This window comes from Tamandua tetradactyla, chromosome 5 (genome assembly GCF_023851605.1).
Source record: "Tamandua tetradactyla isolate mTamTet1 chromosome 5, mTamTet1.pri, whole genome shotgun sequence".
Taxonomy (NCBI): Eukaryota; Metazoa; Chordata; class Mammalia; order Pilosa; family Myrmecophagidae; genus Tamandua; species Tamandua tetradactyla.
The window spans coordinates 128885680-128902703 of NC_135331.1; the positions used below are offsets into that span (position 1 = coordinate 128885680).

At 35.2% G+C, this 17024-nt stretch overlaps 1 protein-coding gene across 4 annotated transcripts in view; it reads left to right on the top strand.

Annotated features, from left to right (window-relative positions):
* The window catches only part of KCNQ5 (potassium voltage-gated channel subfamily Q member 5), a 552577-nt gene that overhangs the window by 398943 nt on the left and 136610 nt on the right, over positions 1-17024 (top strand). For all 4 annotated transcript variants that reach the window (XM_077162233.1, XM_077162230.1, XM_077162231.1 and 1 more), the window contains one exon: positions 993-1119. In XM_077162233.1, coding sequence (XP_077018348.1) covers positions 993-1119 — 127 coding nt within the window. The remainder of the gene's footprint in view (positions 1-992; positions 1120-17024) is intronic.

Sequence of the window (17024 nt, forward strand, 5' to 3'; positions counted from 1 at the left end):
CAACTATGTGATGTTATTAAGAATTACTGATTGTACATATAGAATGGAATGATTTCTAATTGTTTTGTTAATTCTTTTTTTAATTAATAAAAAAATAAATTAAAAAAAAAACAATATAGGAAATTATTTTTTAAAGTAAAACCAATTTTTATAAACTCAGTAGCTGTCCTCGTAAGGACAACCAGGTAGCTATACTAACCTTACCCCAGAGATGCTTTCCTCTTACAAATTCCATTTAGTTTTTCATTCTGTGACTGACTGCTTAATGAACCGCTTTTCTTGGCCTTTCCTCAGAGTTAACTCACAACTTTTCCTAAACAATGTGAGTCACTTTACCAAAGCCGGTGTTGTTTTCTAGGCAGATTTTACTGAAGGGTAGTATAATAATTAAGCTTCAGATCCTGAGGTGTCAGGGTCTCATTGTGGCAAAAGATTTATATGCCACACACGTGGTAATGCTTTTGAAACCTGCTGTTTTATATGAAGATTTTGACACCATAACAAAAGAACTCAGTATACTTCTAAATATTTACTTCTTCTTCTCTGAGAGCAACTCTTATGGGCTTAGGAATTATGTCACTCCCTGCCACAAAATGAGGCTCTGTCTTCTGTAAAACGTGCCATTATATTTCACTCTTTCACTTCAGATATTTCTTATGTTACCAGATAGCTAAAGTCAGCTACATTAAATGTTCCAGACAAAAAAGATGGATAAGTCAGCCTGCACATTTAGCATTGAAACTGACTCCTGAAACTGCAAAATGTTAGAAGCTTGAAAAGCAATAACATTCCACGATAGGAAATGATGGAGATGATATGAATTGCTGATATTCTCCAGGTTTGGTTTGATTTGGAAAAGAGGCGATGTTCTTAACTTTGGACATTAGACATTTTAGACAAAAATACCTAAATATCCAGAAATAGCCATATATTTTCTTGCCTTGGTTTACTCCATAATGCTTCCCTCTGAAGTGTCTTGTTTGATATCTTAGGAGTTTGTGATGATTGTCGTCTTTGGGTTGGAGTTCATCATTCGAATCTGGTCTGCAGGCTGCTGCTGTCGATATAGAGGATGGCAGGGAAGACTGAGGTTTGCCCGAAAGCCCTTCTGTGTTATAGGTGAGTATCAGTACCGCATCTCTTTTCTTCTGTCTCCTTTATTGAGACATTTGATTAATATTAAAAGCTAACATTCACTGAGTACTTACCAAAGCCAAGCAATCTTTTGTTTTAAAAGTGTTGACTCATTTAATCCTCATCATAACTCTATGAGGTAAGTATTTTTATTATTTACATTGACAGATAAAGAAATTGAGGCAAAGAGGGGTGAAGTTGCTAAAAGTCAGACCGGTATTAAGTGGTAGAGCTGGGATTCGAACCCAAGTAATCTGGCTCTAGAACATTCATTTGTATCAATTAAGTTATACGGAAATATGTGGCTCTTTGGCGTTGCGCTGAATTCAGAAAACATTAATTTCAATTAGTCTAAACCCCCCCTTTTGCTCTATGATATGACACCTGGTTATACTGTTAATCAGCTGAGATGAATAGGAATGTATTAGTCTTGGCATCACATCTCAATTGGTGTGCTTCAATAATTATTACACATTTGGTTTACTTTATCCACTAGTAACTCTGGACCTAATAAAATGTTCTGCATTCTGAAATATGAGTCCCCCTCGTACCTCCCCCAAATAAATACCTCATACCTACTGTTGTTTCACTCCATTCACCTGCATACCAGCTTTAAATAGCACTTCTTCATGAAGATGCCGTACAACATTCTGGAGTTCAGATCTGGTATTTCTCAGTAATATATTTAAAAGCATATCTTAAAATTGAAGATCCTGTGTATAAAATCTATTATTAAAAATATTACGAGTCGGCTAAATTTTATTCTTTTTGATTTTTTTCCTTCTCAGTTCTCAGACAGCCATTAAAGCCCAAATACTTTTTTGTGAAGAAAAAAAAGAAAGTTTTTAGTGAAGTCTTACTTACTTCAACTATTCCCAAGCTGAGAATGAGGGTTTTATAATTTATAAGGTAGTTTAGACTATCTTCTTAGTCTAAAACAGGTTTTCCCTTTTATTTTAAGAATCAGAAATAGTTGACTAGTTCTCTTATTTTCCTCCTTTACCTTTTTCCCTGTGGTGGGGCAGGGGAAGAGTGGTTTAAGGAGTAATGGGGGGTGTCTCCATACTTGGGCACTGTTAAGGAAATCCTTTTTTTCATACTTGCGAGTAGGGAGAGCACAGACCTGGGAAATGCAAGAATTGGGGCTCCCCGCACTCTCTCTGCCACTAGGTATTTTCATAGTATGCACATCTCAAAAGAGTCACCAATTCATTCAACAAACATGTACAGGGATTTAGTTGTGTGTGAGGCACTGCACTTACAATAGTGAAGCAAGTGAAAAATCTAAGTTAATTCAATCCAACTTGTTTGGCCTTCACTAATGCACTCTATTTGTCCAGGCACCTCCCTTCTCCAAGAATTAGGCTTCACTTGCTTTTGGAAGCCATTTTGCTGAGGTACAGAGAAAAGTAGGTGCTAAAGTGATAGCCTTGCCCAGCCACCCAGCCCCAAGGCATATTAGTGAAGGCATTTGATTTTCTTCTCTCTCTGAATTCCCTGCCCAAGCAACATTGTGCAGGACCCTAATGTGATTGAGACTCCTGCGCAGTAAGTACTTTCTGTCCCATAGGGGCACAAACAAAATAAGTTAAAGGAAGGTGGTTGGCCAAGATTCACTCAACTTCTGCAGGATAAGGTTGGTTCATGGATGACTGCAGGAATGTTCCATTCCAGATTTTAAAACCAATTAAAAATTGGTTTTGTTCCAATTCCAGAGGCAATGCCAACATAGCCCTGAGTTCCACCTAACAAGAAAGTTCTTTTCTGGGTGCCTGCTGCCTTTTGATAGCTGTTTTCAGCTGTTTACATATCAGCCAGTCTTCATGCTTTAATCTTACTCATCCTTTTCAGATCCATACAGGTCTTGATAATAACGACTTTGGGTATGAGAATGATGTTATGTTGTCTGTAATCTTACTTGCCTTTAGACTTGTCAATAGTGACCTTGAAAATGTAATATCACATCCTTTAGGCATAATCACAGTTTAGTGAACTCTTCAAGCCTTTTCTTCATTTGAATATTTTACCTCTAGTAAATTAATTGCTTTGGAAGAAAATTTCATGGATAATTGTATAGTGACTCCCTATTTAAACAAGAACAAGATGTGTACTTGCATTTAGGACAACCGTATATTTTTTCTTCCGTCCTTTATTTAATGTACATGTAACATTTTGATCCATGACCCAACTGAACTGATATAATAATATGACATGTTCAAATCTGGCTCTTCAGTATGAGATTAGTAAAATTTAAGCTACAAACTTCCCTTGCCTGAAGGTAGCAGGCTGTACCAGATGACTTCTAGGCCTGTTTCTTAGGTTAATGGAAATGATTAATCTCACTGTTAAAAATGATAGAGTACAATGTAAAGTGAACCCTGTAATTCCTTTGTTCAACCTAATTTACTATGGTGAAATGGAAAAAAAAGAATAGTATTTCTCTCATGTGCCCATGATAACTTTTCTGAGTAGATGTTTGGAAATATAGCTAAGACCTCTCAAAACTCCATGAATTTATGAGATTTGATCAATCTGAACATGCCAAATACACGCTGTGCTGGTTTGAAGCTGTTTTGTACCACAGAAAAGCCACGTTCTTCTAATCCAATCTCATGAAAGCAGACCTATGGTTGCATGGGACATTTTACTTAGATTGTTTCCATGGAGCTGTGACCTACCCAATTTAATGGGTGAGGCCCTTTGATTGGGTGGTTTTCATGGAGATGTGGCCCACCCCTTGCAAGGTGGGTCTTAATCCACTTACTAAAGTCCTATAAGATGGAGATCTTTGGAGAAAGCACAATGCTTAGAGAGCCAACATAGATATGGATGTGTGGAGATGCAAAAGGAAATGTCCCAGGAGACCCCAGATGCTGAGAGAGCCTTTTGAAGTCAGAACTTGTGAGAGGACAGCAGATGTCACCGTGTGCCTTCCCATGTGACAGAGAAACACTGAACACAATCGGTCTTTCTTGAGTAAAGACATCTTGTTGATGCCTTGATTTGGACATTTTCACAGCCTTAGAATTATAACTTGTAACTTAATAAAACCCCTTTGTAAAAGCTAATTCATTTCTGATATATTGCGTTCTGGTAGCTTTAGCAAACCAAAACATACACCCAGATATTTTTATATATTTTATAAATCTTGAGCCTGCAGCAAAACAATATAGAAAAGACTGCAGTAGCCTGGCTATTCCTTCAACTGGAAATACATTCTGCAAGCCCACCAACATTATTCTTTCCAATTGGTACCAGACTGTGGTGCTCAGCGGTCAGCTAGTAAACCTCATATCCTATTGGGCCCTATTGACCAACTGCTAGTATTTGAGAGAGGAACCAAGAACCAATTCCCAAAGAGCTTATGACCTCCGCCTCTTGAACTGCCTACCTTCTTGACCCCTGCATTCTAGCTAGAACCAGGAGTATTTTTAGAAAACCATTGATTTAAGAAATCATAAAATCATCATATACTTGTGTTTGGAAACATGTTTTAACTACTGTGACCTAAAGGAAGAATGAACCTTTGTAAATGTTTAATTACATACTTCTTTACTTGCATAATTTATTTCTGCTTGATTTGAGGAGCTTGCTTTAAAATTGGTAGGGTCTTATTTGAATTACAAAAATCTATTCCATATATGTGTTCAATTTGCATCTGTCCGCTAAGATTCTGTAGTAATAACATTTCTACAACTGTAGGCAATAATCACTGCATTACCACTATGGAGAGTCAAGTGTATCTCAGGATGACAACCTGAGCTGCCCTTTATCTACCTGGACTGACTGCCTCACTGTACTGCTTTGTGAATTCTCTTCATTGAAGCATAGATCACTCATTCAAAGGACTCAGACTGAGAATGTGTGAAATAACCTCAGAGATTTATTTCATAGCCATTCCTTTTCCTAGCTTTCATTAATGACCTATCCAAAAATTGCAAATAGTACCGAAGGCTGGTACATAGATTGCAGTAATGAACCTTATGTGTCAAGAAGCCAACAAATTACTTCAAAAGGTGGATTTTTTCATTCCTTTGAGACTCCTTCTATAGACAGTTAAAAATATAACATGGCCATATTTTTCAGTCTTGCAATGAGAATCAGAAAAATAAAAAGCACCAGCCTGATATTAATCTTGGGTCTGTATTTGGTGCAAATATAAGTTGATTTCTTATCAATATTTTAACAGTTTTCCTTCAATGTAATATTTCCACAGAATAAATAGGAGACAAACCACAGCACAGATGTTTCTCCCATGAATCAAACATATACACATTTGACATGAGACAGCAGTGCCTCAGGAAAATGCCAACAAGTGGACTTTTTTGTGACAGAAAAATATAACCAGTTTCTTACTTGACTAAAACAAAATTGAAACCTGTATTAAAATCAGTTGCATGGCTGAGGCAACTCTAATATATCTGTAAGTCCATCTTATTAAAAGACAACTTACACTGCTAATGTTTTCAAAAGTTAGATCAGAGGCTCCCAGAACTGCCGGTGACATTTGAATTAATAATCTGAGATAGCATTTTTCTGCTTCTCTGTCTTCTCTATCTTTTGTTCTGAGACACACCTCCCCAAATTATTTCAACTTCTAGACCTTCTAATCACTTCTCCCCTTAGTAAAAATATTTTCTCAAATTATTTCTTGTAAGCCATACATCTTTGAGCTACCTTTCTTTACTTCTAAGTGTTCACACTCCTTAAGTTCATATAGATTCCTGCCATATTATTAGCTAGGTCATCTGAGGACAGTTAAGCCATTTCAGTCCCTTTAATAAATAATATCTAATATGTATTGAGACCTACTATGTGCTAGGCTCTGGTCTAAGCACTTGATAAGTATCTTATTTAGTTCTACCTAAGTACTGTATCCCATTTTATAGGTGAAGTAAGCCAGAATTAAAGAAACTTGCCCAAGGTTAGAAAGATGGTAGGTGGAAGACCAGATTTACCACTAGGTGATTTCATGCTAGAAAAATTAAACTACCTGACTATGAAAAAAAAAGTCCTTATTGTTTATTAGTATTTTCAATTCAATGTAATTGTACTTTGTCCATTGCCCTCAATTTATAAACAAAGATCGCAATATGTTTGTGTTCAACATTAGTAATTCAAGATACCTGAATAAAAAAAAGCCAGACTTTACAGAACAACTTAATTGCAGAATCAGCCTTAATCATATCTCCTGAATCAGGTTACCAATTGCTGCTCTCCAACCTGTACGAGAAATTGAGATCGAGAACAGACTTACTTGCCTTTTATCAAACTGTAAACACTCTTGAACAATGTTATCATGAAATTCCCTGGCTTTTCACAATTGGAAATATCTTCTGGATAAGTGATGTTTAAAAGGTCTATTGGACCAGATAAGTCCTGAAACCTAGAGGGGCCAGCCTCTTCAGAACATCAACTAGTTCTATCTTTCTACCCCATGTTATTGGTAGCCCCTTCCAACATGCAAAAGTCAGAATGGGCATAGCCCAAATACATCTCTGAGCTCCTAAAGAGTGGTGGAGTTATGCAGAGAAGGTAGGGTTTAACAAACAAGTATGACTGCTGAATCATTATATTGATATTTCTTTTAGTCTCCAATATCTTAAAGCAGTTAGAAGTAAAAATGTAAAATTATGGAATTGTAACCCATACCAAACTCTGAAATCTGTTCTACAACTAAAAAAAAATGTCTATTAGCAGACATTTTTAGGTAAGTGTTGACCTACTGCACAAATTTATAAAGTAGCTTGATAAGCTGATATAACTTGACCATATAAAGAATGCCCTCAGAGGGAAGTGAATAACTAAATATTATGTCTCATTCTTTCTATAAATTTTAGTAGAGTCCCATGATATATTATGCTAATATTCTATACGATTGTGTATTATGTAAGAATACTCACACATAGACAGAAAAATTATGAACCTAACATGAGCCTCAGGGAAAAGGATATAAAGAGGAATAAAACATGGTCCCTGCCCATAAGACTGTACAGCCTCTTGGTAGAGACTAAGAAGTAAACTGTAAAAATCAACAAAATAGTGTGAGTGATTGCTCTGATAGTGATGGATTTGGGGAGATTGAGGAAGGCTTCCCAGAGGACGTTACACTTGAACTTCCTTGAAGAATGAGTAGGAATTTGTCAATCAATGAGAGATGAGAAAATGAGGAGAGCTAGGGTATTCCAGGCAGAGGGCAATATATGGAGAGGCTTGGAGACCAGAGCAGGCATGGTATAGCAACTAATCAGCAAGTGTTGGAAGTGGCTGGAGGGAAATAGCTAAGAATTGAAGAAATGAGAACAGGCAGGATCAGATCACAAGAGGTCTTGCAAGTCATGCAAGAAGATTGGAATTTTTATTAACACGTTGAATTAGTGTGGTGCCTTTGTTACAATTGGTGGAACATATTATTATAATTATACTACTAACTATATCCATAGTTTATATTTGAGTTCACTATATTATACATTCCAATGTTTTTTTTTCATTAACTTTTATTCTAGTAACATGTTACAACCTAAAATTCCCGCCTTTGAACCACATAGAAGATTGGATTTTAACTTGTTAACTTCAAAAAACCATGGAAGGATTTAATCTGGTTTGTCTTTTATAAAAGTTGCTGCCACAGCAATGTGAAGATTGGCTTAGAAAAGGCAAACCTGGAAGGAGGTAAACTACATAGGGTGGTACCAGGCAGAGATGGTGGAGGTAGTAGTCATAGAAAGAAGGTTACGAGAATTTTTTTCGACTGATTAGATGAGGCAAAGGAATGAAAAATCAATCCCATGTTTTTGAGCTCAGTCATCCAATAAACATTTTAGACCCTGGATTTTTTAAATTATCTGTACCTGTTGGAACTTCATATCAGCCGCATACAAATTATTACCTGCTCAAAAGAGTATAAAATTATTCCTCTGACTTTTCCACATTACTGTATTTCTGCCCTTAGAAATATGAAATTTTAAGACTAAAAAGAAAATGTGCTCTTTTCTATGAGCAATGTGATGGAAACTCTTTTACCAGCCCCATTAGTAACTATCACGCAATTCCCAGCACCTTCTTACCAAAGAATTCTTCTCCGTACTCTTAATTACGATGGTTGCAATACAAGATTTATTTCATTAAAGGTTATTTATTTCCTTTGAGAAATTGACTCTTTTTGCCTTGAGATGTTATCTGAAGACTTATGATCAATAAGAAGCATTACACTGTCACTATGGGGTAAATTTTCAAAGTGGTGCTTGGAATTTGTCAGTGTGAGTCCCATTAACTTCATTGGAAGTCCTGCAGTTAAACCACTGCACATGGCTCTGAAAATGTTCTACAGTACGTTTTGGTGGTGCTTTTTTAAATTTTCAGTAAAGAGCACTCCACGCACAGCTGATTGCAGTATTTAAGAACATGGATAATGTACTGTGCAATGGGAAGCTTTAAAAGTTAAATTTTAAAGCTTCCTTCCTATTTAAAGTCACAACAACAATATAAATACATCTTTAATTCTTCAAGGAGTACCTTTCTATAAAGGAATGTGGAGCCCAATTAGAATTCAGAGCTCATAAAGCAGCACTTGACCCCTCTGAGACATTATCTCACTCTATAGACAGAAAAACTGAGGCACCATGAAGTAGGGGTGCTTTGTCCACAGCCCATAAGGCAGCAGTGAAGCTAGGAATAGAATGCCAGACTCCCAGTGGCTCATTACTCTAAAGCACTGCCTCTTGCTAGCGTCAAATTTAATTACAGTATAATCCATTTAATCTTCATGTGGAAGAATAATGAGGGAGGCAGGGGAAAAAATGAATTTATTAACAAGTGTTTGGGAGACCATGTAAAGTAGATGAGCAACTTCCTTTTCAGGATCCAGGTTTTCAGCATGTTCTAGGTGGTGTCTCATACCATGATTGAGATTATCCTAATTCTACTGCCCATAATTGCTAAAGCATTCTTGATTTTTCTCCCTTTGAAACATAAGGAAGGTTTCCACTTGAAAGAGCTGCAGCACTGTCTTGTTTTGGTCAAGAATAAAACTTACCAATTGAAAAAATCTATGAGAGAAAAGAGTGTACAATTCCACTCAGTTCCCCTTCGTAGGTGAAAAGATTGAAGAACCATGTTGGGTTAAATGCCAAGCTTACACAAATGTTAAAATAAATTGAGGAGATTGAAATACTAGTGATCAATGAAAGGGAGTGATAAGGGTATAGAAAAAATAGAGGAAACAAAGGTTAAAATATATTGGGTAGATAGAGATATTAGTGGTCAATGAAAGGGAGGGGTAAGGAGTATGGAATGTATGAGTTTTTTCTTTTTCTTTTTCTTTTTTTTTCCTGGAATGATGGAAATGTTCTAAGAAATGATTGTGGTGATGAATATACAACCATGTGATGATATTGTGAGCCATTGATTGTACACCAAGTATGGGGTGTTCGTATGTTAAGAATGTTTGTGTTTGTATGTTGGTTTGTCAATAAAAATATTTTTTAATGCTAAGTTTACAGACTTCCCTGAAACAAAATATGATATGCTTTTTGCTTCATTTTCATTTTCATTACTTTTATACTAATTCACAGTGGCTATGTATGTATATGCTCATTTGTCCATTGTCTATTTTCTACATGCATGTTAGAGAAGGAACAAGAATTTGTAAGAACGCTATTTAGGCAAGAAATCGTTTGACATTGAGAAACATAGGAGGTCAGGAGTTTGGCTACGTGGTGTTACATCAACAGGAATGCATTTCATACTTTAAATTGTAAACCATATTTACGTACTATCCCATATAACCCTGATACCAATCTTCTTGAAATTGGAAGAGGTTATGATCCTCACTTAACAAATTTAAAACTGAGACATTGAATATGGGCCTTGTCAAGGGCCACACAGCATATAAGCAAAAGTGCTAGATTACACAAAAAAGAGTTTTGTACATTTTAAGTCTCTAATTCTTTCCATGACACCACATTGTCTCCCCTATACCATTAGGAATAAATCAATAAGCTATACTATGAGGTTTGTGACTACCCTCAATCCCCTGTCCCAGCAGGAAACATTTAATGTGAAGTCTACAATAAAATATATATCAATATTATAAAGGTATAATTCCTCTTCCAAAGAGTCATCTTTCTTACACATTAGACCTAAGACTTATTTTTTTTAACTTTTTCAATTTAAACAACTCTAGATTTACTTAGAAGTTACAAAAATATTACAGAGAGTACATATGTACCCTTCGTCCAGCTTCCACCAATGATAACCTTTTATATAGCCATAGTGCAATTATCATAACTAGGAAATTAACATGGATACAACACTATTAACTAAACTACAGACCTTATTTGAGTTTTACCAGTTTTTACATCCACTCAAGTTCGTTACATAAATGTCTATGAAATTTTTTCACATATATAGATTCATTTACCCACCATTACAATCAGGAGACTGTACTGTTCCATCACCTCAAAGAAACCTCCTCATGTTATTTCTTCATAGTCACCTTCTCCCCATGACCTTAACTGTTGGGAACCACTAATCTCCAGAACTATAATTTGTCATTTTCACTGTGTTAAATAAATATAATTATATAGTAGGTAGCCTTCTGAGATTGCCTTTTTGTTACTCAGCATCACACTTTTGATATCCATCAAAGTCATTGCATAACAGTAATTCGCTCCTTTTTATTGTGTAATCGAATTTCGTGGTATGAATGATAAATGTGCTGTAGTTTGTTTAGCCATTTACCTGTAGTAAGTCTTTAGGGTTGTTTCTAGACTTGCCTATTACAAATAAAACTACTATGAGCATGTGTGTACAAGCTTTTGCATGAACATGAGTTTTTATTTCTCCAAGAGTGGGATTATTGGGTCATATGGTAACTGTTTAACTTTATAAGAAACTGCCAAACTGTTTTCCAGAGTCTGGCCATTCCTTTTAAAAGATAAAAATGGCTAGACTATTTCATGGTTATAATGCTGACTTAAATGGAATTTTTTTTATTTTCATAGAAAATGTATCTTACTCCTTTAGCTGATTTTCTATGAAAATTAATCTAATAAACTGAAGGTGCTGAATTTCATATTTCACCACTTAGGTCAAGAAACAAATAAAAATATATCACATTAAGGAGCAGTTCTTCATGCTCTAATGAATGTAACTTTGTTGTTTACATAGATGAAGTGTTTAGAGACCAATTAATGTAAAAAGCCCATATTGTACAAATTCCTGGAGGACCATTACTTAAGTCTAACTTTACTTTGTAGAAAGTCCTTATTCAAGCAAACGTTACTGAGACCAATATTGATGCTTGCCAGATGAGCAATACATATAATCACTTTAGTTAGAGCCACAAAGTACAATTTCAACAGAATAAAATATTTTAAATTGCCACCAAAGCCCGATGGTTATAATTGGACCTAATTATTTATTGAGTTGGACCCAATATTCACCATCATGAGTCTAATATGATGAAAAAGAGGTGATTTATTGTAGATATATACCTTAAGGAATTGGAAACAATTTTCTTAAACCAATATCCATAGCAGCATTATTCACAATAGCCAACAGATGGAAACAACCCAAGGGTCCATCAATGGAAGAATGCAAACCAAATGTGGTACTTACATACAATGGAGTTTTATTCAGCAATAAAAAAAGAATGAAGATCTGATATGGGCTACAACATGGATGAACCTTGAAGATGTAACATTGAGTGAAGTAAGCCAGATACAAAAGAACAAATAGCATATGATTTCATTTATATGAAGGGCCTAAACTAATACTAATGAATATCAGTATTCATTAGTATATGAATAGTAATAGTATTTCATGGTATGAATGAAGGCCTAGACTAAGCAAATTCATAGAAACATAAAAGTAGAATACAAGTTACCAGGAACTGGCAGGGAATGGGGAGAAATGGGAATTATTGCTGTTTGGCGGTGATAAGAAGTTTGATTAATGGAGGTGATGGTAGCACAATATTACAATGGTAATTAATATTACTGAATTGTACATATAAAAGTAGTTAAAATGGGAAATTTTGTGTTATATATGTTATTAGAGTAAATTTTTAAAAAAAAAAAAAGAGGTCATTTTTTTTTCTCTCCAATGCCACACTTTTCAGCAATCCTTCTATTGTCAAACCTATTCTCTAAGGTTCTGCCCTTCTTCCAAAAGCCTCCTTACTGTCCCCCAGTATATCTTCCATCATAACTAACAGAAAAGTCATCTTCTCAAAAGTTAATAATAACCCTTTTAGACAAAATTCATGGGTTTCAACTTTGTCCTCCCTCTGATTATAAGCAGTGATGGGACAACTAATTACTCATTTGGAAAAAGATCAAGTTGGATCCATGTCTCTTGCCATATTCCAAGATAAGCACCAAATGAGTCAAAGATTTAAATTAAATGAGACTATAAAATACTGGGAGGCAGTATTTTATACTGGTTCTCTTGTACCTTGTAACCAGGAAGGGCTTTCTAGCTGTAATTTAAAATATAGAAGCCATAGGAGAAAATATTGATAAATTCGGCTGTATAATAAACAGAACTACATGACAAAACAAAAAAATCAAGAAACAAATGTGGAAGAATATTTACAACTTATATAAGAGATGAAAAGCAAATTACCTTATAATTTAAAGAGCTCTAGAAGTCAAAAAGAAAAGTCTAATCAATACATTAGAAAATAAAAGATGGGAAGTGATTATGAACAGTTCACAGAAAAATAAATATATAAATGCCTCTTAAACATACTCAACCTCACTCATAAAAAACAAATGCAAATGGTAGCATTTTCTTAACTGAAAGGTTGGCAAAAATTCAAAATTTGAATGTATGCTTTTTCAGTGAGTCTGTGAGGAAACAAGCATTCATACTCTGCCCGCAGAAATTCAAAGTGGTAAGACTTTATAGAAGAGAATTGGTCAATATCTACCAAAATGACATGAGCATTTACTTGACCCAGGAATTCTACTTCTTAATAATTCCATCAATTTAATAATAAATATTCAGTATAGCTGAATAATCTAAGGTACATCCAAACAACAAATGCAAGGATAAAGATCCCTCTGTATATCTATAGAGGGGTCCCAAGATATATTAAGGAAAAAAAAAAACACCTTAGTTGTAATGTTGTGTATATAGTGGGCTACTTTTTGTGTTTTTGTGTAAGGAAGGAAAAAAAAATAAGAGTATATATTCATATTGCTTATATTTGTATAAAGAAAATTGGGAAGATTAAAAAAAGAATAAAAACTATGCTCACCTCAAGATGGCGAATGGGGTCAAAGTGAATGGAGACAGTGGTGGGAACAAGTCTTCTCATCATTTACCTCTTAATATCATTTTGATATTTGCACCATATGAATATATTAACTATTCGAAATCTATGGTAAAAGAAGTGTTGGCTGGCACATAGTAAGTACAGTATAAATATTGACTATTATCTTGGCATATTTAATATTGGGATGGGTTGAGTGATTCATTCCCATCATAAAAACATAACATACGGTTGTGCAGAATCTCAAAGCATTTTTGTTCTTGTGAAGAAAAACAAAGCCAAAGGTAACTTACCACAGGATTTTCTTGTGAATTCCCCAGTTCTATGGTAAGGTAACACTATAGCATTTTAAACTCTTTAAACAAAACCCTGTTCTAAAATGTGTATTTATGACAGGCCTTAATTTACCCTCCAGATATTTCTTGAATTTCAAACTTGGAATTTTAGTCATACCTTCTGAAATAATTGCCCAAGAGGATTAAACAAGTTAAGGCATGTGAAGTGCTCAGTGCCTGGAATGTAATAAATACTCCATGACTGTTAGTGATAGCTAACGGGTCATAGAAGTGGATGGGTTCAGTGTAATCTCATCAACCCGAGGATAGTAAATACGATCAGGGAAAAAAAAAACAATTTGATAAGATCTTTGTATGTTTAAAAATTACTTTTCCTTAAAATAACTTCTTAATACTGTATTCCTGAAATTTGAGGATATATGTATCTTAATAAGAATAAACTTTGTTCTAAAAGTAGGAGGTATGAGGGGAAATCAATCAAGCAAGGCACTTTGTGAGTCCGGAGTTCTTTTTATGTAATAAATAATTTCAGGAATAGTTATGTTAAGGTAACTAAAATGATGTCCAATTAATTAGAGAGTATTTTGGAGCCTTGCTTTTGGCTGGTTTCTAATTATGACTTAACCTACATTTTCCCCAGGTGGACTTTCCTAGCCCCTTACTAGGTTAGCCACCTCTGCAACATGCTCCTTGTACATCTCCTGTCATAACATTCATCACTCATTATTATGGGTTTCAATCCAGTGTCTTCTATGCCCACTGTCCTGTCACCCCATGAGGGCAGAGGGCATCTGTCTTGTCCACCCCATACATGCCCCAGCCAAGCATATATCCATTCCTAGCACAGTGCCTGCCCATAATAAATATGCATGGAATGAATAAAAATTCAGAAAATTGCAAGCAAGTAAGCATGCACATGGTGACCCCCTTCCCCAGTGGCAGCCCTACATACACGTTCTACAAAACACGTTCTCTAAAAACATGTGCTACATGATCAAAAGATGAAAAAACTTGAGGCAGTTATCCAAGCAATATAAGACAAAAAGAAAAATGGCACGTTTACCTCAGTTATCAAAAGTTTTCAGAATCAATTGTCTGCATTATTTGTCTAATTGCTTCAATTCTCTAACTTGAGCACATGACTCTGATTATATTTTTTGATAAAGTACCTATTTTGCATACTTGTAACTTAAGGAATTAAAGGCTCCTTTACAGGAGCTTCTACTTCCATGTTGCATTTATTTTTTACTTCTGATTTTAGCAAAATGTTTTAAATATTTGATTTTAGCCCCTACCGCAGACTCCAAATCTGTTTTTGGAACTTGAGAGATCACAGTACTGTAGCTAATGCTTAGGACATTTGCCCCAGTATGACCTAACAATTTATCTCTTATCAAGTTTCTGTGGTTTTCTTCAGTGTTTACTGGTCATAATGTTAAAATGTGTGCATCTGAAACTATTTTTGAATGGTATTGTCTTGATATTTTTCCGCATATAGTTCATGTGAAAATACCCAGTTTGAATGGCACTGACCTCCAGGCCATCGCCAGCCTCTTTATAAAGGGTCCCTGGGTTGTATCATCACATGTTTTCAATAAACCTTGCTTTTCCTGCTCCTTTAGACAGAGCATGTCTTATTCAAACAGCTCATGACAGTCAGAAAGGAATTGATAATGAAAAGAAAAGTGAGTTCAAAGCAGAATTTTTCCCTGTAGCTTTAGGATTTGTTATGAGACAACATGTTTCACAGTCTGAGCTGCAGCTTTGGGAGCCAGTTACGGTGAATTCTAATCCTGTCTCTGGAAGTAACTTCGTGCATTATCTGCTACAAACCTCTCTGAGACACTATTTCTTTCCTCTTAAGCGCAGATAAGAACAGCAATACACTTTGTAGGATTCATAAACAGTAACACATAAAAGCAAATAGGAAATGACAAAAGTTCTAAAAGCTGCATCTATCTAGTTCAATGAGGGAGAATTTTGGCAAGGGTTTCTTTTGTTTTGTTTTGTTTCTTATATGGGCAGGCTCCGGGAATCGGACCCTGGCAAGGGTTTTATAGGTAAAGATGGGACTTCGATGTATAATTAAATATGGCCTATTTGGATGATAACTAACCCCCTAAAAATACAAATAGATATAATAGATCTGTACATGGTAGCAAGCAAGAGTCCAAAATTAGACTATCAGATATTTATTTATGGCTTGTATTTACTCAGACACATTCCTTTAAAGCACTATCTTTTCCTTCTTCACTGAAGGTTAAGTCCACTTTCACACACCAGTGTTTATCCCTGAGGATTATTGGGGAGCCTAAATTATATCCATTTCTTTATTTCTAAAAATAAGAAATTGTGCATTGAAAAATATTGAGAGCCAAGTGAACCAGGTAATTCTCAATTTCCCCAGATAACACTTAACATCCATAGGTGTCCGTTACTTGGAGACATTTTAGCTGAAGTGGCAGGCACCTCCATCAGCAAAATCCAAATAGCAGAGTCTATTCAAAGAACTTCCTAAAGATATCCTTTCAAAAACTTTTAGTAGTAATTTATGATTAACCATAACCTGTATGGCATCTGAAAAGAAGTATCAAGTTTCCCAGTGAAAAATTACACATCCAAACGTTAGTAAACATCCCTGGGTGCCAGGATTCAGAGTCACCCAGTCAACTGCTTAGAGGAAGTGCAAAAAGAGAGTAATGAGAGTTAGGTATTTTGTTTTTCTTCTGTAAACTTAAACCTGTAATGTAGTTTAAACATTCAGGTTATGATACTGAATGGAATATCCAAGCATTGGATTTCATCATAGGATATTAGGGGATTTCCAGTAAAAGTTTCAACTTTGGTCATTCATTGGTGGAAATCTAAATCTTTTTTAAATCTCTAGTCAAATACAGGTGTGAGGCTCTATTTAGGAAATGAAACTGACTACAGTTTTGCCATTTAGTATGCATGAAAATAGGTGTTAGAAAATAAGTTAAACATCTGAGAACATTAGAGTACAAAATTGCTGCTTCTAAAAGCCTGTCTTGAACAATGCCACATAGTACAAGTTTCAAAAAATGTGAAGGACTTCTTTGTTTAGCTTTTTCTATTTACATTTATGTATTTTTCTATATAAAAGAAAATAATAGAAAGCCACTGTGTCATTGCCCTAAATCATGTTCTGAATCATTCAAAAATGCATATGACTTTCCATCCCATTGATTTGTTGAGGACTGTCTGAGTTACACCTAAGTAATTTACACAAGATACTATAGTGTACTTAAATAGGATGTGTTTGCCTCCTGCTCATTCACAGTGACGCTTGGGAG